Source organism: Podarcis gaigeae (assembly GCF_964106915.1).
Source record: "Podarcis gaigeae genome assembly, chromosome: 17".
Taxonomy (NCBI): Eukaryota; Metazoa; Chordata; class Lepidosauria; order Squamata; family Lacertidae; genus Podarcis; species Podarcis gaigeae.
In genome coordinates, this window is record NC_139694.1 from 39,041,341 (window position 1) to 39,067,198 (window position 25,858).

Consider the following 25,858-nt stretch of genomic DNA (forward strand, 5'->3'; position numbering starts at 1 on the left):
CAATGGCCCATCTAGTCCAGTGTCCTGCTTTCACAGTGGCAGGACCAAATGCCACAGCCCACTCCCAAATTGCGATTCCCAGCAACTGCAAATCAAAGGCTTAACTGGCAGTGGAGGTAGACAATAGCCTTATCCATGTATTTGTCTAATCCTCTTTTAAAGCCATCCAAATTGGTGGCCATCACTACTTCTTGTGGGTGTGAGTTCCATAGTTTAACTATGTGGTGTATGAAAAAGTGCTTTCTTTCTCTGCCTGAATCTTCCAACATTCAGCTTCATTGTATACAATGAGAGAGGGAGAAAAACGTATTTCTATCAATTATCTCATAGGAATAGTTTTCATAACATAGAGCAGAGGTTTTCAACCTTTTTGAGTCCACAGCTCCCTTAACTGGAGAGCCAGTGTGGCGTAGTGGTTAAGAGCGGTAGATTCATAATCTGGTGAACCGGGTTCGTGTCTCCACTCCTCCACATGCAGCTGCTGGGTGACCTTGGACTAGTCACACTTCTCTGAAGTCTCTCAGCCTCACTCTCCTCACAGAGTGTTTGTTGTAGGGGAGGAAGGGAAAGGAGATGGTTAGCCGCTTTGAGACTCCTTCGGGTAGTGATAAAGCGGGATATCAAATCCAAACTCTTCTTCTCTTCTTCTTAACCAACAACATTCTTTCTGCGGCCCCCCTGTGGGGCTCAGGAGCCCAGTTATGCCACCCTTGCCTGCAGAGCTGGCAGCCTCTCACCAGCAACATACCGTAGCTAGCCATTCGGATGCCTGGTGTGGTGCGCGCGTCTTGCAGCCGGGGCAGGGCGAGCCACCCATGGCTCTTCACTGCCTCCCCCTCAGCTGTAGGGCAAATCTGGACTGGTTGGATGGTGCCTTGTACACCTCCTTCCAGCAACTCCTGCGGCCAAGCTGGTGCCAAACGTCTTGCTCTGCTTTCCTTTGGACCACACTAGTGAGGCGTGTCCTCCATACACACTGCCTAGGCTTGTACCCCAGGGAAGTCACTTCAGTGCTGCCAACACAGCAGTTTGACTTCACCCCTGGAGGCACACTCCATTGTCTCTCAAGACAGACGGATGTCAACAACAATACTGACAGCAGCACTGCATTCCAAAATCCAGAGAAGTGTGAATTTCAAAGGATTTGGTTCAGATGTTTCAAGAAGTACAGATTTTTTAAGTTCACCTTTAAATGTGAACAGAATCAGATTTCTCCCCCATCTCTAGTGATGCAGACTTTTAACACTGCTAGTAGCAGCTTTAGCAGCAGTTCTTAGAGCAGCTGCCCCCCCCCCATTGGCTCATCTGTTACTGTTTTGGTCCACTGACTTTAGATTGGCTGTATGATCTCTGACACACCTGACCTCACAGTAACCCTGTGAAGTACACGGTACTTGTAGGTGTCTCCTAGGACACTATCTACAAGCTGATCTTAAGTTGGTCATAATAGAAAAAAACAACTTTTAAGAGAGACTGCAACGACACTGTTGAATTACAGTTCATTGAGAGTCTCACGCCACTTGCTTCTGTCAGTTGTGAACTGAACCAGCATGATAGATTTTTATCACACTATGTGAAAATTGCCTTACAGATGCCAAGGTGCCAAGGTGTGTAATCAACACAAGTGGTTTTTGGGAATGGTCACTGTCCACAATGTAAGGCTGCAGGCACCCCATACATTTATAGCACATTGAAAGCCCATTATTTCTCCCACAGAATCTTGGGATCTGTAGTTTACCCCTCACAAAGATACAATTCCCAGCACCCTTAAACTACGGTTCCCAAGATTCTGTGGGGGAAATAATGAGCTTTAAATGTACTGTATTGTGTACACAGCCTTTATGGTCTGCACCAAAGTGGAAGGAATTAGCACCAAACTTTAGCAAAAGAATTGCTGGATATTGGCTTTTCGCAAGGAAAAGCAGACAATTGTGTGTTTATAAAGGAAAGGGCAAATTGTAACAAAAATATGTGTGTATGTAGATGATGTGTTAATTTCTACAAAAACTAAACAGGAATATGAACAGGCAGTATCACAGTTACAGAACAAATTTGTTGTGGTAGAATTAGGCATAGCTAAAAATTACTTATCCCTGCAAATTGAGAAAGGCAAAAATGGATCTTTTCTGGCTCATCAAACTGTAAAAATTGATGATCTTATTGAAATGTTATGTTTAAAAAATGCAAATGGGAAGAAAACACCTATGGTGTGTGGTTTCCTAACAAAACTTTGTATCATTCTGCTATAGGCAAGCTAAATTTCATTCAAAGAATCTCGAGACCAGATATAACTTATGCTTTTCACTTTCTAGCAAAATTTGTGGAAAAGCCCACTACGCAATGCTTCTCTGCTCTTAAGAGCGTTGTAACATACCTTCAACATTGTAAACATTATAGATTGCAGTTTACGTCAAGTATTGACAAAGGTTTTGAAATTTTCTGCGATGCATCTCATGCAGTGTGTGTCTGGTATGGCGTTCTGTCATAACGGATATCCATTTGAATGGAAGTCCCAGACACAAACTATTATTTGTCTCTCCACAACAGAGAGTGAATTATGTGCATGCATTCAGGCCATTCGTGATATAAAATGGTATCTGCAAGTATTTGCAGATCTACAGATGCAAGTAACACTATCAGTAAAAAGTTACCTTGCTTTCCAGAGCAGACTCGCTATCCTGTGTTCAGAAGTTTTTTGCAGTGCACTAGTCTTAAGATTACATTTACATTTTGTAAAGAAACTAATTGCTGACAAAATATTTGTATTTCAATATGTTCCAGGTGGGGACGCGGGTTGCGCTGTGGGTAAAACCTCAGCGCCTAGGACAGTTATGGTCGGCGGTTCGAATCCCCGCGACGGGGTGAGCTCCCGTCGTTCGGTCCCAGCTCCTGCCCACCTAGCAGTTCGAAAGCACTCTTAAGTGCAAGTAGATAAATAGGTACCGCTTTATAGCGGGAAGGTAAATGGCGTTTCCGTGTGCTGCGCTGGCTCGCCAGAGCAGCTTCGTCACACTGGCCACGTGACCCGGAAGTGTCTCCGGACAGCACTGGCCCCCGGCCTCTTAAGTGAGATGGGTGCACAACCCTAGAGTCGGACACGACTGGCCCGTACGGGCAGGGATACCTTAACCTTTACCTATATGTTCCAGGTGACAATCAAATTGCGGACATTTTTACTAAAGCACTTCCAAAGGTTACACATGAAAGACATGTAAAAAATATGCTTTATGTTTTTGTTCCACAATAATGAACCGCAGGGGAAATGTTGATTGGTCTCTTTAAATTTGAAGGTTCATCATTGTTCCACAAGATGTGTATTTCTTTAAGGGCCAGAGCAAATAACGTGACCTAGTATTACAGCTGTGAAGCAGTATAGCAGGTGCTGTTAAGTTATGTTTATTAAGCTGTTGGGTATAGTATATAAATAGCAGCACCTGGCTCTCTCAGTACCCTGGTAGATGGGCTGGGTCATGCTTATTGATATATTGTAATTAATGTAAAAGGAGTTTTTGTTTTTGTTATTAAAACCTAGCAAAAGTTATTTTTGCGTTCCTTGTAATGTGTGGTCTCCCCAGCACGCCTTCTGCAGTGCAACTAATCTGCAAACAGCCAACATAAATATCCCCCTTTGTACTTCTCTGCATTTCATTTCCCTTTGACATCACAGTTTACAATCTCTCCCCTCCCAAATATGTATGCATGTATGTGTATGTATGTGTACAAGTGTATGTGTTTAGACACACATGAACACCTACTGCTACACTTCAGGGTAACACTTCATGCATCTGATGATGAGGATTGAATTCTACAAATATAGATGCCCTATTGAATGTGCTGGTCTTTAAGGTGACAACAAGACTGTTATTTTTGCTGCAAGAGACTAAAGTCACTTCCAGATGACCTGATCAACCAACAGTCGTCCTGATTGGTTTGTGGAAAGGCTAGATGATGTTGGGTCAAAATGAGCATTATCCCACACTTTCCAGGGCATTTTCCTGTCACTTTTCTTATTGGATTTTGGGGAAAAATTGGCTTCTTTTGCAAGAGCTCCAAATCAGCTTTAATTCTGCAGCCCAAATTTGCTGGGTTATGATTGAACACAATCTGAAAATGATAGATACGTGGGATAGCTCAGTCAGTACAGTGTGAAACTCTTAATCTCAGGGTTGTGAATTCGAGCCCCATGTTGGGCGAAAGAGTCCTGAATTGCAGGGGGTTGGACTAGATGACCCTCATAGTCCCTTCCAGCCCTAAATAAATAAATAAATAAATAAATGTTGTTGTTGTTGTTGTTATTTATATCCCGCCCTCCCCAGCCAAGACTGCACTCAGGGCGGCTAACATCAAAGTATATAATACATTAAAACATAAAATCAAACAATTGATTGAAATACAGCTTAAAATCAAATTAAAATCAGAATAAAATCAGATGGCAACTCACAAACTATAACTACAGTATAGGGGTTGGGAACATTAAGCGCTCACCAGGCCCAGCTATTTGTGCTGGTCTTATACGGGCCGATGGGAAGAGATAGAGAGGCCACTTCCATGAAGGTCTTGTAGAAAGAGGGGGGGTCAGACGGACCCAACCAAAGGCCCGGCGGAACAGCTCCGTCTTGCAGGCCCTGCGGAGAGATGTCAAGTCCCGCAGGGCCCTGGTCTCTTGCGACAGAGCGTTCCACCAGGCCTGGTCAAGGCCAGCCTAACCTCCTTGATGCCCGGGATCTCCAAGGTGCTATTATTTGTGGACCATAAGGTCCTCCACGGGACATACCAGGAAAGGTAGTCCCATAAGTAAGAGGCCGTATAGGGCTTTAAAGGTTAAAACCAGCACCTTAAACCTGACCCTGTACTCCACCGGGAGCCAGTGCAGCTGGTAAAGCACTGGATGAATGTGGTCCTGTGGCAAGGACCCCCCCATAAGGAGCCTCGCCACGGCATTCTGCACCCGCTGGAGTTTCTGGGTCAGTCTCAAGGGCAGCCCCATGTAGAGCGAATTACAATAATCAAGCCTGGAGGTGACCGTCACTTGGATCAGAGTGGCAAGATCAGGGCGGGAAAGGTAAAGGACCAACTGCTTAGCACGGCAGAGGTGGGAAAATGCTGCCTTTGCTGTAGCTGAATTCAGCACCAGCTGATGTTTCTGAGGCAGCCCCGTGTTTAATGCATTGCAGAGAGCACACCATGGACAACAATGCTTCCACCTTCTTACTTTAAATTCTGTTCAATTACTTCACTTCTCAAAGGCCAAAGGCCTGGTTGCAGAAGCAAGCAGCTGCTTTGCACCTAAAGATATACAATGATGGTGTCAGCAGGTGAGCCTTCCTGGGAAGAGTATTCCATAAATGAGGAGCCATCACAGAAAAGACCCGTCTCGTGCTGCAACCCTCTGGGCCTCTCACAGAGGAGGCACACAAAAAAGGGCCTCATATGATGACCGCAGGATCCTAGTCAGTTCATATGGAGAGAGTTGGCCCTTGAGATATTGCAATCCTAAGACTTTTAAGGCTTTATAGGTCAAAATCAGCATTTTGAATTGAACCCGGAAACTAACTGGCAGTCAGTGCCGTCAGACCAGGATCAACATTATGTGCTCAAACCATCCTGTCCAGAGCAACCAGGCTGCTGAATTCAGCACCAGCTGAAGTTTCTGAACTTTCTTCAGAGGCAGCCCCGGGTTTAATGCAGTGCAGTAATCTAATTTATGGGTCCTCTGTCCTTTAACATTTAAGGTGATTAGTTTCCCTGTGCTGTAATCAGGAGCAAAAGAAAAAGAAACAGGGAGGAGAGATATTTTCTATTTTAACAAGATATAGGTGACCCAGATATGACAGATACCCTTTAATTTTCTTCTGAAATCCTGGCTGCCACCTGGATAGTTATTTTCAGCTGGACAGAGACCCTTCGTAGCAACATTCTCTTGCAATTATTTTATGCTATGAAATAAAAAAGGGATAGAGCCATTAACTATACCATAAACTATACTAAGCCTTACCAAAAAAAACCTCTGCCCTACCCTAGAGGCAGATGCATTCTGGCTTTGAAGCAGACTATTTTCAGAAGAGACTCCCCTATCTGTGGACGGCAGTCCAGACGGAGTCAGCAGGTGGGGAGAGGGAGCTCCGTCCTGACAGCCAGTGACAACTGGCTGGCGCTCTTCAGAGCGAAAGGAGCTAAGCAGGGAACGGCCTGGAGCCATGGCCCAGCAAGGAGGAGGAAGAGAGGAAGAAGAAGAAGAAGAAGAAGTGACCCTGGGGAAGATAGACTCCCGGGACCCCCTCACCAAAGAGATCGATCTGGTGGAAAGAGACCCCAAGCAGATCAACCAAGAAGTGGTAAAGGTGAGAGCATTCCTATTTTAATGGCAGAAAGAAGCACACTCCTGAGGATGCAAAATGATGAAGTTCCCTTTAGACTGAGAGCAGATGGAGCGAGGAGGTGGGGGTGGGGGGGCTTTCAAAAATAGCCCAGGAACAAAAGAGAAAATTTCTTCTGCAGATAGCACCAATGCTCCTTTGCAGTAACTTAAAGAAAGCAGAGTGTGCTCTCTACCCTCCCCCTTACGATATTCATTTGTGCACCAAGTGAGACTTAAAACTTGAGGGATGTGCTTTGTCCCCCATCCACCTCCCCAGAACCCTAAAGTCCACAAGTGGGAGCCGGGTGCAAATGTTGTAAAGAGAGGGGGAGATTAAGGGACAGTGCTCCTCTGAAGAGCTTGTTTTCAGTGCCAGAATTGAGCTCACAGCCCTTTCAGGCAGAAGACCCATCCCTCCTTTCCTTGGCAAGCTTTCTTCGTTTCACCAGCCTCTCTGGGGTGGGTGGGTTGCAGCTGTTGTGAAAACAATTGGGACCTACTGCAATACCTGTAGATCCTGATCAACCTTCTGCTCATCTCTGCTATGACACAAAACTCCCCTAAAAAAGGGAGAGTGGCATATATGCCCCATGGAACATACAATCTAAAAGCGCCTTGAGCATCTCGTATTGTGGCAGAAAGGCAGGACATTAATGTTGTTGTTCATAATATATATAGCAAGGTGAGAACATAAGAATAGGGATGGGTAGTGATGAGCAGCAAATGCAGTTACTTAGATGAAGAATAGGTCAGTGGCTGTTTAGGGCCAAATGTGGCCCTCAAGTGCTTCCCATTTGGGTCCCAGCACTGACCCACCCTTTCCCTCCTTCTCCTGAGGAGAGACCCAGGCAAAGGTCTCTTTAAAGCCCTTTCTCCTTCCAGTATAAACAGCAGAAGCTCTTCTGCACTCAATCCATGAAGCACTTCACCAACAAAAAGCCCATACAGACAAAAGCCCAAAGTCTGTTGCTATTTGCTACGGGAAAAGAGAGTAGATTCTCCAAGAATCCTTTTGTCTGTGGGCTCACCCACACTTCCCTTGATCCGAGAGGTTTTTCTTTTGTTCTGCTGCTTTTCCCGGGAAAGCCCGCTCTTTACTGCTGAACTGGAACAAACGTCAATCAGGTTACAGCAGTAAAGGGCAGGTTTAGGACCACAGAGGTGTGGCTGAGCCCTGTGTCTGGGTGGATATGGCCATTAAGCAAATGCTGCTGTCCATTCAGTGCTTATATTTGTTTCAGAACAACGTCCTTGTGGACAGGTAGGGCTGATCCATACTTCCTCTTGTGCCGCTGCTTTCCCCTGCTCTTTAGCACTCAATTGGAGCAAAAGGCAGCTTGGGTTTTCTGCAGATTGCCATTTGCTCCGATTTAGAGCTAGAGTGGCTTTCCCTGGGAAAGGAGCAGGGCAACCACCCAGACCCATTGATTTCTCAGCGCAGGACAAGCCGAAGTGTGGATGAGCCCTTAGTTGCCAAGGGTTGGCTTTGGGGCAGCTGGAGTGAAGATGGCACGGCAGGGGAGGAAGAGTCAGCTAGGTCTTTGCAGAAAAGGTTGGGCTGTGAAAAGGATTTGAAGAGGGAGGGAGAAAGAGGTAGGAGGCAGTTTGTGGCCTAAGGGCAGTGAGAGAGAATGGCCAATATACTGGACCTCTCACTGAGCCAGAAACAGAGTGCAGATGCCTTAGCTGACACACTCACTGCATTTATTCCAAAGACATGAGCCTCAGGTGCAGGACTGCAAAGCTGCCTACAGCTAAAATTTCCATAAACATGAAATAATGTTTTTGTGGAATAGAATTAAAACAGGAGAGTGAATGGGAGAGCTCAAAGGCAGCTGGAACAGTCCTTCAGCCCATAGTGGCAGTCGCTTCCTCCTAGTTCATCTTTAGAAAGAATTGGTCACCTCCAAAAAATTCAGAGTGGTGGCTATTTCTGTAACTCAGACCCACATCCATTCATTTCTCCCAAGCACCAGAGGCTCATGGAAGTTCACAGGTAGGAATTGGCAATTGGTGGCCATGGGGCCCTTTGAGAAATGCTCTTTGGTGCCAAATCAGGGGCATATGATTTGCTGTCCATGATATTGAGGGGGAGCAGACTGGGACCCTGGCTTGCCACTCCAGTTGTCCTCAGGAACTGGGGCAGGGTGGAGGAGGTCCTAAGAATAAGTAATGCAATCTTCATCTCCCAGTGGACTTACTATAACCTCGCCTATTTGTTGTATAAAAACGATAGCCAGCTTCCTCACTTGATTCCTTGTTTATCCATCCTTCCTGCATGTTGCTCAGAGCAATGCTCACAGCATAACAACAGCCCTGCAAGGTAGTTTAGATTAAAAGGAGCTAATTTGCCCCCAATTGCTAAAAGAGACACTTGCGATATTCCACATATTACCATATTGGCCTGAATATTAGCTGCACCCGAATATAAGCGGCACTTTTAAAATTCAAGGGGGGAAAGGAAAAAGAGACAATACCCGAATATAAGCCGCTCCCTTAAAATTCCGCACACTCACACCCGTTCTGTTTTACACTATGTCTGCAGCGATATCGTAAAAGCCAATTTTTGAAAGGTCGCGAAGTTAAGACACACTTTAACTTTTCATGGTCGGAATTTGGGGAAAAAAGTGAGGCTTATATTCAGGCCAATATGGTATGTCATACACCTGAAGTGAGTTTGATTCCCAGTGACTTATTTTTCCTGCATCCACATCATACATTTAAAGCATACAACTCCCCTAAAATATTCCTGGGAACTGTAGTTTCCCCACCTCAGAGCTACAGTTCCCAGCACCCTTCAAAAACTACAGTTCTCAGGATTGTTCTGGGCAGTGCATACCTTTGAGTACCTCCAGAAAAAAGCACTGCTTTGCAGGGAAAGCCATGTGCTTTAATGTGTGGTGTGCACTGACAAGGAAATGGTCAATAATGCTGTGGGTTCATGAATTTTACAAGCCCATGTATAGCCTGGAAAAGAGAAGGAAGCAATCTCTTTCCCTATGCAAGTGCTTCCAGTCTTACAGGTCACCTCATGGCAATTCTTACTGCCCATAGGTGACCAGGCAAGTGGTGTGGTGTTTGTTTATTGTACTCCCCAAGGCTCCAAGCTGTGTGTGTTTGTGTGTGTCTGGTCATTCCAACTGCAGTGGGGAAGCAAAGGCTCCTCTCTCTGTGTTCCATGTTTGGCCCTCAGAAGCAGAACTGGAGGCAGTTCTCTTTTTAGCTTTATGACTCTGTCAACGGGTGGTTATCCCACCGTGCAAGGAAGCTAACAAGGCTATAAAAAGGACAGATTGAAAAGAAGAAGAAAGAAAATGGCACTCTGGAAGGATAATGCTGACATTTAATCCACTTAATGCTGATCACGTTGCTCTACCTTTGGGAGGTCTGCTCTCATCTCTTCACATTTTAATCTGACTTTTGCTCATGATTTAAAATACAGTCGTACCTTGGATCCTGAACGCCTTGGTGCTCAGACGTTTTGACTCCCGAACGCCACAAACCTGGAAGTGAGTGTTCCGGTTAGCGAACGTCCTTTGGAACCCCAACATCCAACCGGGCTTCCGATTGGCTGCAGCAGCTTCCTGCAGCCAATTAGAAGCTGCACTTTGGTTTCCGGATGTTTTGAAAGTCAATCGGATGTCTGGAACGGATTCCGTTCAGCTTCCAAGGTACAACTGTGCACCAACCCTGCCCTTCTTGGCAGAACCTGGACAGCTCCCAACCATTAAAAGCAGTCTGTAAATTCACACTTTCTCTAATCTAGGATGGATTATGATCCATTTGCACAGAAGTCCAGGGACTATTTTAGTGCTGGGGGCGGAAAACCTACATGACAATCATTCTCCCACAAATGAACATTGGGGGGGGGGAGGTGCAATGCACCAGGAGGTTCTACCAGAAGTTCCTCTGGGTTTGGTCTCATCAGTCTGATCTGTCTGCCACCTCTAATGGTGGATTTCAACTCTGTTAACTGAGGCAGGTGCCTCTTCTTGGTGCATGAGAGGTCTGCCTCTGCAAGGAAATTAAATAGGTGTGCTTAAACAACAGTCATAGCTCTGTAAAGGCTCTGTAGAGCTAGTAAAGGCAAGTTTCCCAAGGAAGGAGGTTTCACAGAACCAGTCAAAGGAGCCCACTGAGGTTTCTACACAGGAAATTGCCATCCAAAGCAAAGCTTTTCTCCTGATTGCCTGAACAGCCCAAAGGATTCATATGGTTAGGAGAGATCCTTGAGGTAAGCTGGACCCAAGGCCACAAAGAGCCTTAAAAATCACTACATTGCAGTATGTTAAAAAATTGCCCATGTAAATGATTGAGGAAAATAGAAAGAATGAAACATGAGAACATAGCCAGAATAACATACAAGAAAGGCCAGTCGGCTGGCACATATCCTGCTTGGGACAGAATCTTCCCCAAAGGTGTTTCATCCTCACATACATTTCTGCCCATTGATTGTGGACCTCCTGGCTCTTCTAGAAGTGGGGCAGAACCAGGGCAGAATGACAGGCCACCTAAGAACAAAAGATCCCATCGAGTTCTCACAGGGGCCCAAAAGGTGTCTGTGAGCAGAACCTGAACAGAAGAGCCCTCTCCTCATGGTCTTCAGAGGCACTTTCATGGCAAGTAGCTCCTGCTAGCCATGTCCGTCATGAATTTGTCTAACTCTCTTTTAAAGCCATCCGTTGGTGGTCATCACTTCTCATGGGAGCGGATTCCATAGTTTAACTATGAAGAGCTTCCTTTTGACTCTTCAGATGTTCATGATGCAAATGTGTGTGACAAAACATAGTTGGCCACTTGTCTTGGGAAAAGGCAGCTTCCTGTGTGGAACAGTTTGGAGTACTGAAGCAGCTGGGATGGGAGGTTGTGTAACCCTATCCTGACGACTGAAACTCCCCACATAGGGGAGAAGACAAATGTCTGTGAGGGTGAGCACAGGCTTAGAGCTTCACCAAGAGGAAAAACGGCTTTGGGGAGAGGATTTTCAGCAAGCACCGTCTCTTGCTGTCTCTCTGCTCATAGCCATTCCATACCAGAAGCTGCTTTGGCCTGGCCATTTTGTGACATGCAGCTGTGTGAAATGCCTAGCTAAGGGCAAAGAGCACTCATCCATCACACGCTAGAACCCAGATCTGCAAGGCTGGTTGCAGCTCCCCCAGAGGCAGAGATGCTCAACAACACCGTCTATTTTAAAATTCATATCCTGGTTAAAATTAAGCGTTGCCTGACTCATGGCTTTTTCCCCTACCTTGCCAGGTGGACTTTGAAGATGTGATTGCTGAGCCAGAGGGCACGCACAGTTTTGACGGGGTGTGGAAGGCGAGCAACACCACTTTTACTGTCAGCAAGTATTGGTGTTACCGGATTCTGTCGGGGGCCCTGGGCGTGCCCCTCGCCCTGCTCTGGGGCTTCCTCTTTGCCTGCATTTCCTTCTGCCACATCTGGGGAGCCATGCCTTGCATCAAGAGCTACTTCATAGAGGTGCAGTGCTGTGGGCGCTGCTATGCCCTCTGCATACGCACCTTCTGCGACCCACTCTTCGAAGCTGTGGGGAAGGTCTGCGGCGACGTCCGAGTGGCCCTGCGCAAGGAACGTGCCAAGGACTGAGGCTCTGTTTGGGACCAGGACAGGACTCCGGGGTTTGCCTTCCTCCAGCTAGAGGCCGGATCTAGGTGGGAGCTTCCGGCTGGTGGAGCTATTCCTCTAACTCCCTGTCCTCCACAAGCCAAGCCAAAGTGGTGGTCTGGAATGGGAAATCCAAATAATAGCCCCTAAACACACACACATGACAGAATCTAGTGGGAAGTACTTTGCAGAAACCTCATCAATTAGGCTGGCATGGCAGGCGTTCTGAGTAGGATATGCCCTATGGGTCATGCATCTGTCTGTCTTCTATTTCTGCCCCCATGAAGCAGCCCTCTGTCTCACTGTGTGCCACAGTATGAATTCCTTTGTGTACAGAATTAAAGCATCATGTCTCATGTTGCGATTAGCTCCATCCTCTCCTAGGACCGACAGTCACAAGACATAAGGTTTCATCCGTCTATTCTCTCGTCCCTTAACGCTACGGTGTGCCGTCAGGGACAGCCTTTCAACACTTCTTTTTCCAAGCAGGGGAAACAGCAGCACGGTGGCAACTGCACAGTTACAAAAATCCAAGTTCAGCCACTAGTGTCAATTCCTGCTTTGAAAAGAAAGGTGACTATTTTCCTTTTGTTAAAATAAACAAAAACAAATCTGCATTGTATGAAAATAAAGCCCAAGAGATCCTTCAGTGCCGTGTTTATTCCATAAAAAATTCCGGCTGGACAGTGCTATCTGCGGAGAGTTTACAAATCCAGTTTATTGCAAGAGACAGCAGGGGGAGATCACAGTACAGAATTGTTTCTGGTAATAGAGAAGAGAATCAATACCAGGGCTGTGTGTATGCTGTGATTCTGTGAGAGAACCAAAAAGGCACAGGATGTGGTATTGGCCACCAAATTCCACTTCCTGAGAATCTCAGCTGTATTTTTTAATAAAAAAAAATAATTAAAGCAAGTTTCTAGCCTTAATGGCTGCAAAGATATGCTTGAAAGTGTGTGGTCCAAAGCCTGTTGATATTTTAGAAACCACAGGAGTGGCTTAGTAAGATTTCCATGGGGTGGAATCTCAGAGCTCTGTACAGATGCTTCCCCCTCTTTTTGACTAGCCCAAGCAGAATAAGTTATGAAAGAGACTCCACGCAAGTTTGCTTGATTTGCATAATTTATACAGGTTGAAGAATTCAGCTTTTCTTGGCACAGAATTTTAAAGCATAGAGTTACACACAGCCCTGATTAATACTGAGCAGCTCAGACTTTTTATTTAAAAAAGGAGAGAGAGGAACTGAGTAGACCTTCCTTGAATGCAAGGGAAATATTGGCACATGGATGCCCTCCCCCAACTACTTATTGCCCCAATGTAAAAGGGTGATGTGCACAGGGATGAGGTTGCACCAGGGACAGGTGTGGGGGGGGGGGGAAGAGTTTTACAAATCCAGACAAATGTGAGAAGCACCAAGGGATACATTGCGGGGTTTGGGAAGCGGGAGGGAAGAGAGGGAAGAAGAGAACACAGCTGGCGAGGGCTTGTGTGAATCATGTCAGGAACAGAACACACATACAAGAGAGAGAATCCTCCTTTTCAACACCTTGCATTGTAACCCACACTAGTCACTATTGGCCCCCCACCCACCCGCCCTTAGCCAAGAACAGATCCAAAGGAACCCTGGTCCCCCACCTCACCACTTTCACATGCAAATCCAAGTGCAAACCATGGGTAGCAGAGGAGAGGCGGATCGGGTGGGGGCAGACAATCCTAAAAGTTGCCATATGTTTAAAGCAGCTCCCCACCCCCACCCCCGACACACACACACCCGAATCCACAACATTAAAACTTCCAGACTCGCCTCCAGGGTGCACAAGGACACTGGATAGCAAATTCCGCTTAACGCATTCGGCTTGAAATTAAACTCCCATAAAAATCAGATCACCACCCTCCCAAATCGTTTTGTAACAGGAGAGAGAGAGAGAGAAAGAGACACTCACACATCTGCCCTGAGTTGGTATTCAGAAGATGAAGGGGAAGGGGAAGATTATCACAGTATTGGGCAAGACATGTTGGGGACACTTCCCCCCAGCCCAAGTTTGGCTCACTCTCCGTTCCCAGAGGATTTGAAGACCCCTCTGCCCCGCAGGAGCACCCTGTTTGAAGAGACCGTTTTGGCAGGGATGGCTCCCTTCTTGCCAGCAGGGGTGCCCTTTGGGGGCTCTGGCTGCTCAGGGTGGGTGAGGGCATCGTCAGCCCCCATGTGCTTCAAGCCAGAAGTTTTTCCAAGAAGTTCCTTGAACACAGAATCCATATTTCTGGCAACCTCCTAAAAATTGAGAAATAGAGAAAAAGACTGGTGAGGGATCAGGGGAGGTGGGGGGGGGGAACTGCAGAGGAAACAGAAATGTTCTATTAGGAGACAGAGAGAAAATGATTGGCACTTTACCTTATCTACTTCCACCCGTTTCTCCATCGGCCCCTGCCTCTCTGAGCTGTTGACTCCCCAGGGCCGTGGGCTAACTTCTGGCCTGGGGCAAAGCAAACAGCACAGAAGAGAGTATCAGATTTAAGACCTCCTATTGTCCCTAACTGCATCATCAGGATTCTAGTCCACATAGTTAAATCTCTGCACTTCTCTGCTTGCCTCTCAGCTATGTTGTTCTGCGCTTCCGTTTCCCAGAGTGATGGGAAGTTATGGGCAGGGTCACAGGGCACATTTCCTTGGGGAAAGAGAATGCTAGAGACTTAAGGTGCCTTTGCATTTTGCAAATTACTTCTCTAACCACAATGACAAGTGTATGGAGGGACATTCCTTATCTTTGTGCAACACAGGAACAGATTAACAGAGATAAGATGCCTTTACTTCTATTCTAGATCTCTGTTCCATACAAACTCAAGTACTGCCTGCCTCCTTTGCTTTTTTTCTGACACTGCTCTGACAAGGCTTATGGTGTCAGTACCAGCATTCCTTATGTTTTCAGCAAGCTGTTTCTCTTCAGCATAAAACTCACTTTGCCAAACTCTCCCTGATCTTTCCAACATCATCTTACCTGCACCTCTGCTGCTCATCTGATTCTTCTTTCCCTACTAATGGATCCCTATGGCTGGATCCGCTCAAGCAGTGGCAGAATGAGATGGCAGAATGGACTATTCCATTTCCATCTGCCTACAGAGGAAAACCATTTTTGAATGCTCTCCCATATATATATAAAAGATTTCGACTTGCAGTGAGCTTTGTTGTTTTTTAGCATAAGGAAGCATCCATGGGGCAGTGACACAGCTCAGGGGCAGAGCAGCTGCTTTGCATGCCATCCCCGGGGCAATCCTCAGCATCGCCAGGGATCCTGCAATGCTTCTGCAGGTCAGTGTAGCCAGTACTGAACTCGATGGACCAGTGGTGTTCCTTCTTATAAGCCTTCTTCCTATGTTTGAGTCTAAAATGAGAATCTCATGTCTACGGTCACTTTACCACTCCAAGACTCTGCCACCTCATCTGCTGCATAGGTTGTAGATCTAACCAAAGGCCCGACTATTACATTGCCGGAGTGGTGGAGTCACTTCTGCATGGCCAGATCCCAGGGCACTCTGGTATCATCAATGCAGTTTGAAGAGAGGTTCAAAAGAGAGTTCGGATGGCCGTCTATCAGGGATTCTTTAGTGGCAATTCTGGCATTGCAGGAAGCTAGACTAGATGAGCCCCGGGTCCCATCCAGCTCTACAATTCTATGATTCTAATGAGAAGCAACCCACCTCCTTTTCTTCTGCCCTGGGCAAGGGCTTCCCATGGACCTTACTAGAGCTCTGATGCCCTGAGCACACCCAGCTGAAGGAGGGCAGACAGACAGCAGTTTAATTCTTTATTACAAAGCATGAACTTGTGGTAGCTCCTAAGGTGCACCGAAGACTCACGTACGCTTCTGGTGGCGAAGCAGCTGGCATCCCCTCCCAGGCTAGCGCTGCAAGCTGTTGAGCAGAATGGCGACCACATCTCCACCCAACTTAGGTACTCTTGCCTGATGGGATGTGTGCAAACAGCCTGCGGCTTCTCCTACATGGCTGCTGCCACTGTGCCTGCCTCTTTGAACCCCTCCTGGTCCTTGGAGACAGCAGGGAAGAGGGCGGAGGGGATTGGGGATTCGACCAGCCACCTCTCTCAGGAGCTGTCTCTTCCTCTGCTCCTGGCGTGTTCTGCACCTCCTCCCCTGTCTCCAACTGCTCAGCCTCTTCCCTTCCTCCAGCCCCGACTCCTGCCTCGTGGGAGGCACAAAACCCCCCAAATGGCTGAGCCCTTCCCCCGCCTCTGCCACACACCCTGCCAGTCCCTGACACCTGGTAATACAAGAGTCATAGAATTGTAGCGTTGGAAGGTCCAGCCCCCTGCAATGCAGGAATCTCAACTAGATCATCCATGGAGAGATTGCTATCCATCTAACGTACATTTGCAACCACGAGGAATTTCACCCACCTACCCATGCTTTCTTCTTCATTGCTCTCACCTTTCAGTTGGGTGAAAGGTCCTGGAGTGGGCAGGCTGCAGGAGGGGGAAGGACAGGCGGCCCCCATCCATGAAGGGCGATGCCAGCTTGCGGATGGGGCTGCTCCCGCCACCACGCTGGCGACCCCCACCACCCGCATCCGAATTCATCCGCAGCCTGGGAAAGAGAGAGAAAGAGCATCTGCTTATAAGACGGATCCAGCCCCAAGGTGCCCAGGCACAGCCATCTCTGGGGTGGAATGCAACCGTTCCTACAGGTGCCGTCATCCTCCACCACGCAGCCAGCGCTGAGATGCTGCCACTTCCTGGGAAGAGGTCTGTCTGCCACACCTTCTCCTACCTGCTGGCGGGTTCAGGGAGCGGCTCATCCACAGAGGGTCCCGTGTCAATCTCTAACCTGGAACTCCGGGGGCTAGATTGTTTCTCGCTGCCAGGGTAAGCGACAGGGGGAAATAGAAACTTGTTAAAAAAAGCCGGTGGGAGGAATTTTCCTCCCGAGCTAGCCTAAGGTGCTTCCCCACGGTCACCTTTCTAGAGGTCCTCAGAGCACGGCCACAGTGGGGAGCTGCAAACACTAACTTTGCTTAGCCCACCCATGAGGAACAGGGAGTCCTGAAGTAACTATTCAGCACAGAGGGGCATCTACCCAGCACTCCCACTGCTGCAAGGACCCTGACTCTTTTCCCTTTTATTTTTCTTAAAACAAACAAGCTTCTGACACAGCATACACAGCATATATTTAAAGCCCATTGCTTCCTGCAAAGAATCATGGGAACTGTAGTTTACTCTGCCAACAGCCACAACTGCCAATAGCCTTACCAAACTACAGTTCCCACGATTATTTGGAGGAAATTGTGCAATTCCATGTATGTTGTGTATGCACCCTAAGTCTCTAGTCCTCTTGGAAATAAAAAGTCACTATATAGGAGCATCACGGGGCACCTGTTTCCAGTACCTTTATGACCCTCTGTTGCCCATTAGTTCTAAATATCCATGAACTGCCCTCCTGAATCTTGGTCTACACATGCAGCTGAGTGCTGGTGCTTACCTTCAAAGCCCCACATGGCTTGGGACCTGGAAACTTGAGGGACTGCCTTCTCTCACATCAAGCAGCCTCAGAGGTTATGTATCAGGTAAACCCACCAAGGGCCCCTGAGGAGAGCATCTTTTTCGTAGCGGCATCTCACTGGTGGAATTCTCACCCCAGGGAGGCCTGCCTGGTGCCTACACTAATATATTTCTATATCAAACCCCTTTATGCTTTTACCAGGCTTTTAACCTCCAATGTATTTCTCCTCCTTGCTCCCTGGGCCACGAACATATCAAACACTGCTTTTCAGTGTTTCTGTTAGTTGATCTACCCGGGAAATTTATGATTTAAGGGCAGAATACTTTTTAAATAAATAGAGGCAGCAGAATAAGGGCCCTAGAGTCTGAGTGTGGTAGACTGGATTGTGCTACTTCAGGCTGCAAATGGAGGAACTTGTCTTTTAAAAAACATTCTCTCACATAAAAGAACTCCATGCACAATGAAGGATTTAAATTAAGACCATTTGACCAAATTAAAGATAAACTGGATGGATGGTTACAATATTATCAGATCAATGAGTTGTATAAGCTTGATAAGAAAAATGGTTTTGCAACGGAAAAAACCAAATTGGAAACGGAGTTGTTAGATACTAATATTAAAAATCTATCTAAAATGTATAATTTGCTGTTAGACTGGCATTCTTCTTCTTCTTCTTCTTCTTCTTCTTCTTCTTCTTCTTCTTCTTCATGTCATTTCCCACCCCCAACCAATGCAGCCCAATCTGCCACCTAAGGACTCTATGACCTCAGGCTCCTGCATGCCTAGACCAGGCCTGGCACAGCACCATCACAGAACATCACAGCTCTTCAGCTCTGTAAAAAGCTGCTTCGTGGAACAAGGCCAAAAGGTTCCTTAAAGAGACAGGCACATTTTAACTCACAACTGCACTTGTGGGTTCTGGGCAAAATGCAGAACTCCGATGATACAGAGAGGAGAATGCAACCCAGCTCCCACTCACCCACAAAGTAATCAAAGGAAATCCATATCAGCCTTAATTGGGCTGAGGGAAGCCACAGACCCTTTTCCTTCCCCACAGGCTGCGGTTATTGGTCAGTGGTAAACGTGGCCTGTCTTGTAAACAGCTCCTTTCTGTTCTGCAGTTGAGTCCAGGCATGGCTTCAGGGCTGCAGGGGAGGCCCTGCGTAGTCCTGCTTAGACAACTCATACATTTTGCACCACTTCTCATCCCACAAGTGACCCACAGGAACCCGCATGCTGTGGCCCAGCATATTAGCTAGTGACTGGCAGCCTGCTTGTGTGGCTTCAGCCATTCTTTGTCAAAAGCAGTAAAAAGAGCTACCTCAGCAACGGAAAGGGTTTCCCTTCCAAAACAGGAAAGCATTTACAAGGTGTCACAACCAACTGCCTGGAACAATGAGGTGCTGTATATAGTAGGACAGCCCCAAAGAAACGATAAAGACGAAGGCTGTGGTAATAGGACAGTTGATGGTGCCAGAGGTTTCCATAAACTTCTTTTGGCAAACCCGCCCCCAAGAGGGAGGGAATGAACCCTTCTTCCAAATAGGACAAGTGAACTGCAGTCACTGGGGGGCATCAACAACAGCCCAAGAGTGGAGACACTCCAAGATTCAGACAGGACGCCATTCATGCAATTAGCAAGTGGCTTTTTATAAAGTAAATTGCAGTCAAAGGGGAGAGGAATCCAGAATGTGGCATATTAGGTGGGGGGGGCAGGGATGTAGCTTTAGTTCTTTGCCCCCAGCCACATCCCTCATCTCGACCAGGCCCCGCATGGCTTCTACTGGCTTTTGAGAAGGAGCTCCTCCCTTGCGTTCCCAGTGTCAACAGCATAGGAACACAGGGGAGCTGCCTTTTAATAAATCAGACCAATGGTCCACCTCAGTCAGTATTGTCTACATGGACTGACCGCCGCTGTCTAGATTACAGACAGGGTTCTCTTCAGGCTGGGACCTGGAGAGGCCAGGGATCAAACCAGGTTCTTTCTGCATGGAAAGTTCTGTCACTGAGCTACCATATCTATATAGTGATATGAACTGGGGCTGCAGTGGGAGATGAAGAGTTAGGGACCCACTAGCACCCATCCCAGGGAGTGCACTCATCCAGTGCTTTGAATGTGCTTTGGTTGATTAGCAGAGAGGACTTCGGGAAGACTTCACCCCCGGCTACCTTGATGCTTCCACTTCTCCAGCTTATTTCATTAAACCTAGCTTTACAGTTTAGGAGTAAGTAACTCTCTTCACACAGGCCAATTGCCACTCTCTTCCCCAGGTCTTCCCTTCAAGGTGTGCCACTCACCTGTCAGGCAGGACAATGGGAGGCACTAGTCCCCGGTTGTTGCCACGCTCACCTCGCCGCCAGCCAACTGGGCCCACTCGCTGTGGCGTAAAGCGCTCCTCATGCTGAACCGCAGAAACAGAGCGAGGCACCGTCTCGGACTGGGAGTCACACTCTGGGAGGGCAAGAAGGCACAAGACCAGAAGCTGGACATATTCTCAATTTGGGTCTGGGCAAGATGTTTCTGCAGATCCCAAAAGGACACATGGTGGCTTAAACGGAGGACTGAGAGCTCTTCCCAAGGACCTCGCCCACCTCAGGGTAGTTGTCATTTGCTTGTGATAGATGCCAAGGCAAAGCCTGAGCTAGACTATGATCCCAGAGAATTCTTGGTGACAAAGCAGATCGAGCCAGTTTTGGTACTTGCGTGTCCATAAAAAAAAGAAGAGGCATCCATAACACATTATTAAACAGGAGGTCAAATATTATTTCAAGTGGCTTCTGAAATGGCCATTGTTATTTTATGGGTTGGAATAATGTATACTGTAGGGGTGCTCACCTAATATTACTGTGAAAACCTGGAGATGGGCTGGTCACTGTATGTATCGGTACTCTCTGTGGGTGCATTTGTGACCCAGGCCAAGTCCTTCCAGTAGCGCTGCCTTCAGTAACTGGGATGAGGGGCAGATTTGGTCCTACCACCTGGGCTGCAATCTGGGGCATGTGGTAACCCCAGCTGCACATAACTCCCCACCACTCACCATCTTCGCTAGCTGGTGTTTCGGGGGTCCCCTCCGTCTCAGGCTCCTCTGCTGTGGCCTCCAGTGGCAACACATCACTGTCAGCAAGAAGGAGGGAAATAAGAGAGTGTGACAGTTACCATTTCCTTGCAGGGGTCTTTCCAGTGGGATGGAGGAATGAGCATTAGCAGCTGCGCTGAACCACATGCAAATTTCTCTCACACACAACAACCCCTCACTGCTCCTTTGCTCACAGCACCCACCCTCTCCCCATCACCCCTTCATACCAGTACTCCTCCTCAGCCAGGGCCATGACCTTCTCATACTGGGGTCCGGGCAGTTGGCTGGTCCCAGGGAAGATGGCCTCGTGATGCACAATCAGGCACTTCACCACCTCGTTGATGTGGGGCTGCACCGACACAGCATCCTGGCCTGCAGGGACGGTCACCAAGGTAGGGCCAAAGCACACAGCTAGGTTGTGGGGATCCATCATGTTCTCATCACTATAGTGAGACAAGCTGAGGGAGGAAGAAGGTGTGTGTTACAGGGGAGGGGCCTCCTAGCCCCAGGGAGCGCTCTCTCTCTCTCTCGCCGTCTCCATCTGGCCACCCAGCACCTGGATACTCACTGGTTGAGGAAAGCAAAGAGGTACCGCAGGACCACCAACACAGCAGGGGGGAGCTGGGAAAGAAGAGCCCGGAGGTGGGAGATACGCTCGGCCGAAGATTCGAGTTCTGAGAAGAGACCATCAGAGGGGGCAGCATGTAATGGACTTGGATTCACATAAACACATGCACAAAGAAAGAGGCCATGAGGTCCCGCATTTGAGTCGGGATTTGTAAGCTTGCTGAGCAAACAAACACACAGCTGAAGTCTCCTCCTCTTGCTTCTTGGTGTGTTATTTGTGCTTTAACCTTCAGAAGTATCTGAAATGTTTCCATGATTAAGTCATGCCATTGTTCCAGCAGCTGAGACCTAGAGGCTTTTCCATTCTGCCCAGCTGAGAGTCTCAGCAGCTCAAAAGCTGCTCCTCTTTCCCCTCACTTCCATTTGTCACTTCTGTACAGCACTGTCAACATTTGGGACTATAAGCTGTACTAGGATCAAGTATGTGTGTGCCTAATGTCAACTGTATGCATGCTAGTTACTACAGGCACTATATATCAACAAACAAACAATAATAATGAAACAGGGGTCTGCACATCTGCGCACAAACTTACGGGCTGTTGCCAGCAGCTCAGGGACAATGTCACAAGGAAAGAGTGGCTTCTCCAATCCCCGAAAATACAGTTTCAGCACTCCAGCTACTGAATCCAAGTCATGGTGCATGTAGCCATCTGCCAGTGGGTCCTCGCCTGGTGAAGAGGGAGCAGTCATTACAGCAATCCCTTTCTTAACCTTATCACATGGTCTCTCATGAGCCCAAAGATCTTTGGCCTTCAGTGGTTGATGGTGCAGTGAGTTCCAGAAACATTGCTATGGTCTAGTTTTGTATGTTTAGGCTGTTCTGAATTATTGTTACATTTGCACTTTTTAAAGTAATATTTTGAAGTTTTAAATGACTCTAATTTATATTTTATTATGTTGTGACTTAATTTTGTGAGTACAATTTTTTTCTCTTGCAGAGCGGGATATAAATCTGTTTACTGATCCTCTTTGGACAGCTGTGTTGCAGGAGCAAAAGCATTTGGACGCAGGACAGTGTCTTTACAATCTCTCCTCCTCAGCCTTGGACAAACTAGCCTCTCCCACTAACTACCTCAAAGGGCTGTTGTGAGCATAAAGGAGGAAAGAATTGTGCATGGAAATTGTATTCAGATTCTTTTTGGGTATGATATTTAAAAAGAGAATGCTATAGAAGCAATAAATACATAATTGTGTCAAAGCAGAGTGACTGATTTGGAGAGAAAGGTGGGTGTCTTTCAGAAGAAGCGCCTGCAGAGGAGGTTGTCCTAGGGGAAGAGCGATGGATCAGTGGGTAGAACCAGGCTTCATAGGCACATACATGCAAGCTCAACTGCTGGAATTTTCATGCAGGGTTGGGAAAGACCCCGGGCTGTTTGAATCCCTGGAGAGCCCCTGCCAGTCAGTGTTGACAATAGGGGGCTAGATGTACCAACAGTCGGACTTGCTATGAGGTAACGTCTTGCATTCCCTTTAGCCTAGAATCACCTCCCACTAATAATCCCATTTATCTGCAGGAAAGCTATGGTGTAAACTTTTACTGTTAGCCACCCAGAGAACCTTAGCTATTGGGCATCATATAAATACTGTAAACAAAATAAATTGAGAACTAGGCAATGAAGAAAAGGCCTCTTTGAAACAGGCTTCATGGCTCAGGTTAAATGCCCAAGCTCCTTCCAGAGCCAGCACACTGACTTCGCTCTTCACCTGCACATCAGCTACGCCTTCCTCCCTGGCGCAACATCCTTCCAAGTCCTTTCTCCCTTGACTCCAGGCTGCTGTACATCCTCTGCTCATTATTTTGTGCCCCATGGGAAACTGTGACCCCCACCACTGCCCTTTCCCCTCCTTCTGGCAAACTCTAAGGCTCATCAAATTTGCCCTCTACTCCTCTCTCTCCACTGCACACCTCATCACCTTTCACGGTGGCTCCCCACTTGCAGAAGGCTCTCCCCAGGGAGGCTCGCCTGGCGCCTTCCTTACATACCTTTAGGCACCAGGCCAAAACATTCCTCTTCCGCCAGGTGTTTGGCTGATTAGCATTCTACAGCTTTTTAATGTCCTTGGGGACGTGGGGTTATTGGTTTGTCTTTGTCTTTTTTTTATTAGGCATTTTGCATGCTCATTTTGTATTTTGTTTTTGTTGTGAACCACCCTGGAATCTTCAGGTGAAGGGCAGTATACAAATGAGATGATGATGATCATAGGCGCCGACTCCATGGGGCCTGAGGGGGCCCGAGCCCCCTCAAAAAATCGTTTGGGGGGCTCTGCCCCCCCCAATAATTTAAGAAAATTATTAGTTATATTATGCTTTGTAAAATCACAAAATTATGTTGGTATTTTTTATTTTCCTTGTTTGACGATAGTTACCTTTTAAAATACATTCAGTAATGAGTTAAAACAAAGCCACTCCCGATCTAGAGAGGGGGTGGGATTGCGGGCTCTCGACCCATCAACAATCTCGCGAGGCTGGCGTCAGCCCCACGAGAAGCAGGGATTCCCCCTAGCTCATTAATATTCACCGCCCACGGCGGCAGCCAATCGGCTGCCGCAAAGGGCGGGCGCTCACAGGTTCACTTAAGGTCGGGGCAGCCCGGGGCTCGCCCCTTTCGTTCCCCCAGCAGCAGCGGTTTGGAGGTCTTGGGCCCCCCCAATATTTTTTATAAGTCGGTATGGGCCCCCGCCCCCCCAATATTTTTTATAAGTCAGCACTCCTGATGATGATTATGATGATGATGCCTCACTCACCTTTCTCAAAGGCATTCCGGATCTCTGATACCTGTGCTTGGGACCCTGGCACTCGAAAAATACCTTCATGCTGGAGCCCTGGGGAGAAGAAGAAGACAGGTCGGGGGGGAGAGAACCCAGTCACATGTTTCAGCAAGGAAATTTCCCCTTCCTGCTGGGATCCACGCACTGCTATGCACAAGCTGGAGATCCTTTTGAAACCTGGGAGTCTGGTCCACATCCCCAAAGGGAAGCATTTGCTGGGAGGGGAGAGGGGCTCAGCTTACCATGGAGATTGATGAAGCGGATGCAGCTCTCCACGACAAGGGGGACAGCCTGGCCTGAGCTCTGGAGTTACGGAAAGGAAAGGAAAATGTCACAGAGCAGCTTCATCACAGAACAACCAGGACTGTGTGGACGCTCCCTTTCCACAGGAGCCCATCAAAAGCATAGAGCGTAATTTGGGGGGCAGAATTCAGCTTCCTGATAATCCCAGCTTTCATTTTTTTTTAAAAAAAAGTTCCCAGCTCTCTTGATTGTGAATATACTTATTTACTGTATTAATGCAGTCATTACATTTATTTTCTCCCATAGTCAGTATAGTGTGGAAGGGACATTGTCCAGAGTTTATCTTAGCCTTGGAATCATTACTTGGCCTTAGGCCAACCACTCTCCAGTCTCAGCCCCCCATCCTCAGTATGGGAAGAGTAATGCTGACCTACTTTACTGGGCTGTTGTTAGGATTACTAGGATAAGAGATAAGAAATGCAATAATGGAAATGCCATATATATGATTATTACGATTGATTGATTGATTGATTGATTGATTGATTGATTGATTGATTTCCATAGTGTTCAAGCCCTAAACCTGTTTCCCAGACATGCAAAGGCACAAGCAGGTGATCTCTCACCTTCAGCTCTATAAAAAGCAAGGGTTCTCTCTCTCTGTCTTATGTATATATATAGAGAGAGAGAGAGCGACTACCAGCTAGTGCTATACCAGCTGATTGGAAGACCTGGGTTCAGATCCCTCCCCCTGCCCTGCCATGGGCCAGTTGCTGTCTCTCAACCTAAGCTGCCTTACAGTGTTGCTGTGAAGGCAAAATGGAAAGCGGAGGAAAGAGCCACCATGTGCACTACCCTAAGTTTCCTGACAAAAGGGTGGGATTTAAATGCAAATCAGTCCATCAGATTCCTGGTCTTCAGTGCCTTATGCAGCTCCTCACCTCCCCAAGGTTAGCAAGACCAGGATGAATTGTGCACAATTTCCCTTCGCCTTCATGATTTCCGCAGGCCAAATAAATCGGTTCTACTTATAGCAGAATTATTATTTTTTTCAGAGCAGTATATACACAGCTCTGACCATGTCCCACCTAGGAAAATGGCTCCACCCTGTCCAGAATATTATTATATAGCTCCGGGTTATAAATACATACCCACTCCTATTGTTATTGTTATTATGCACCCTACAACAATGAAGAAGCGACTCTTACAGATGTGCAAAAAATAAATGCTAAGCAGGCATAAGTGGAATCTCTCATTTACATGTCATTCCTCTGCGCTGCAAATGGGAGAGACCTCTGAATAATGAGGAAGAGTCTTTACAGTCATGTCACACTCAAGCTTATTGGCACTGACAAAGCAAAGAACAGTGTTATGGCCTAGAAATCCCACTAGATGGTGCCAGAGTGAATGCAGGGGTGATCTGGAGAGCACCAGGGCATGAACCATGGCAGGACAGGATGTCAAACATTAACTTCCCTCAGTCCTGTCAGGCCACTTAGGGGTTTCCAAACAAGATACTGGACCACCATGAGGGATAGGAAGTTGGTGCCCTTTTTTATTTTTTCACAAGAATAGGTCATGGGGCTGACACACTATTGTCTGCTCTTTGCATGTGAGATTCAGTCCTGTATACCTGAAGGAGCGTCTCCACC

At 47.3% G+C, this 25,858-nt stretch overlaps 2 protein-coding genes across 4 annotated transcripts in view; one reads left to right on the forward strand and one right to left on the reverse strand.

The window, feature by feature from the left end:
• The first annotated feature begins 6,084 nt into the window (after positions 1 to 6,084).
• LOC310835178 (caveolin-3-like) lies at positions 6,085 to 12,632 on the forward strand. The gene is made up of 2 exons (XM_083719981.1): positions 6,085 to 6,341; positions 11,615 to 12,632. The coding sequence occupies exons 1-2, from the start codon at positions 6,198 to 6,200 to the stop codon at positions 11,963 to 11,965; spliced, it is 495 nt and encodes a 164-aa protein (XP_083576107.1). The 5' UTR covers positions 6,085 to 6,197; the 3' UTR covers positions 11,966 to 12,632.
• Positions 12,626 to 25,858, reverse strand: part of ARHGAP4 (Rho GTPase activating protein 4) — a 47,831-nt gene continuing 34,598 nt past the window's right edge. For 2 of the 3 annotated variants that reach the window (XM_083718629.1, XM_083718630.1), the window contains exons 13-23: positions 24,209 to 24,269; positions 23,943 to 24,020; positions 21,731 to 21,865; positions 21,139 to 21,244; positions 20,798 to 21,028; positions 20,532 to 20,608; positions 19,792 to 19,945; positions 16,765 to 16,851; positions 16,426 to 16,581; positions 14,376 to 14,457; positions 12,626 to 14,255 (exon numbers count right to left, since the gene is read on the reverse strand). In XM_083718629.1, the coding sequence (XP_083574755.1) occupies positions 14,031 to 14,255; positions 14,376 to 14,457; positions 16,426 to 16,581; positions 16,765 to 16,851; positions 19,792 to 19,945; positions 20,532 to 20,608; positions 20,798 to 21,028; positions 21,139 to 21,244; positions 21,731 to 21,865; positions 23,943 to 24,020; positions 24,209 to 24,269 (1,392 nt within the window). In that variant the 3' untranslated portion in view covers positions 12,626 to 14,030. The remainder of the gene's footprint in view (positions 14,256 to 14,375; positions 14,458 to 16,425; positions 16,582 to 16,764; positions 16,852 to 19,791; positions 19,946 to 20,531; positions 20,609 to 20,797; positions 21,029 to 21,138; positions 21,245 to 21,730; positions 21,866 to 23,942; positions 24,021 to 24,208; positions 24,270 to 25,858) is intronic. The other variant, XM_083718631.1, reaches the window with a different exon arrangement.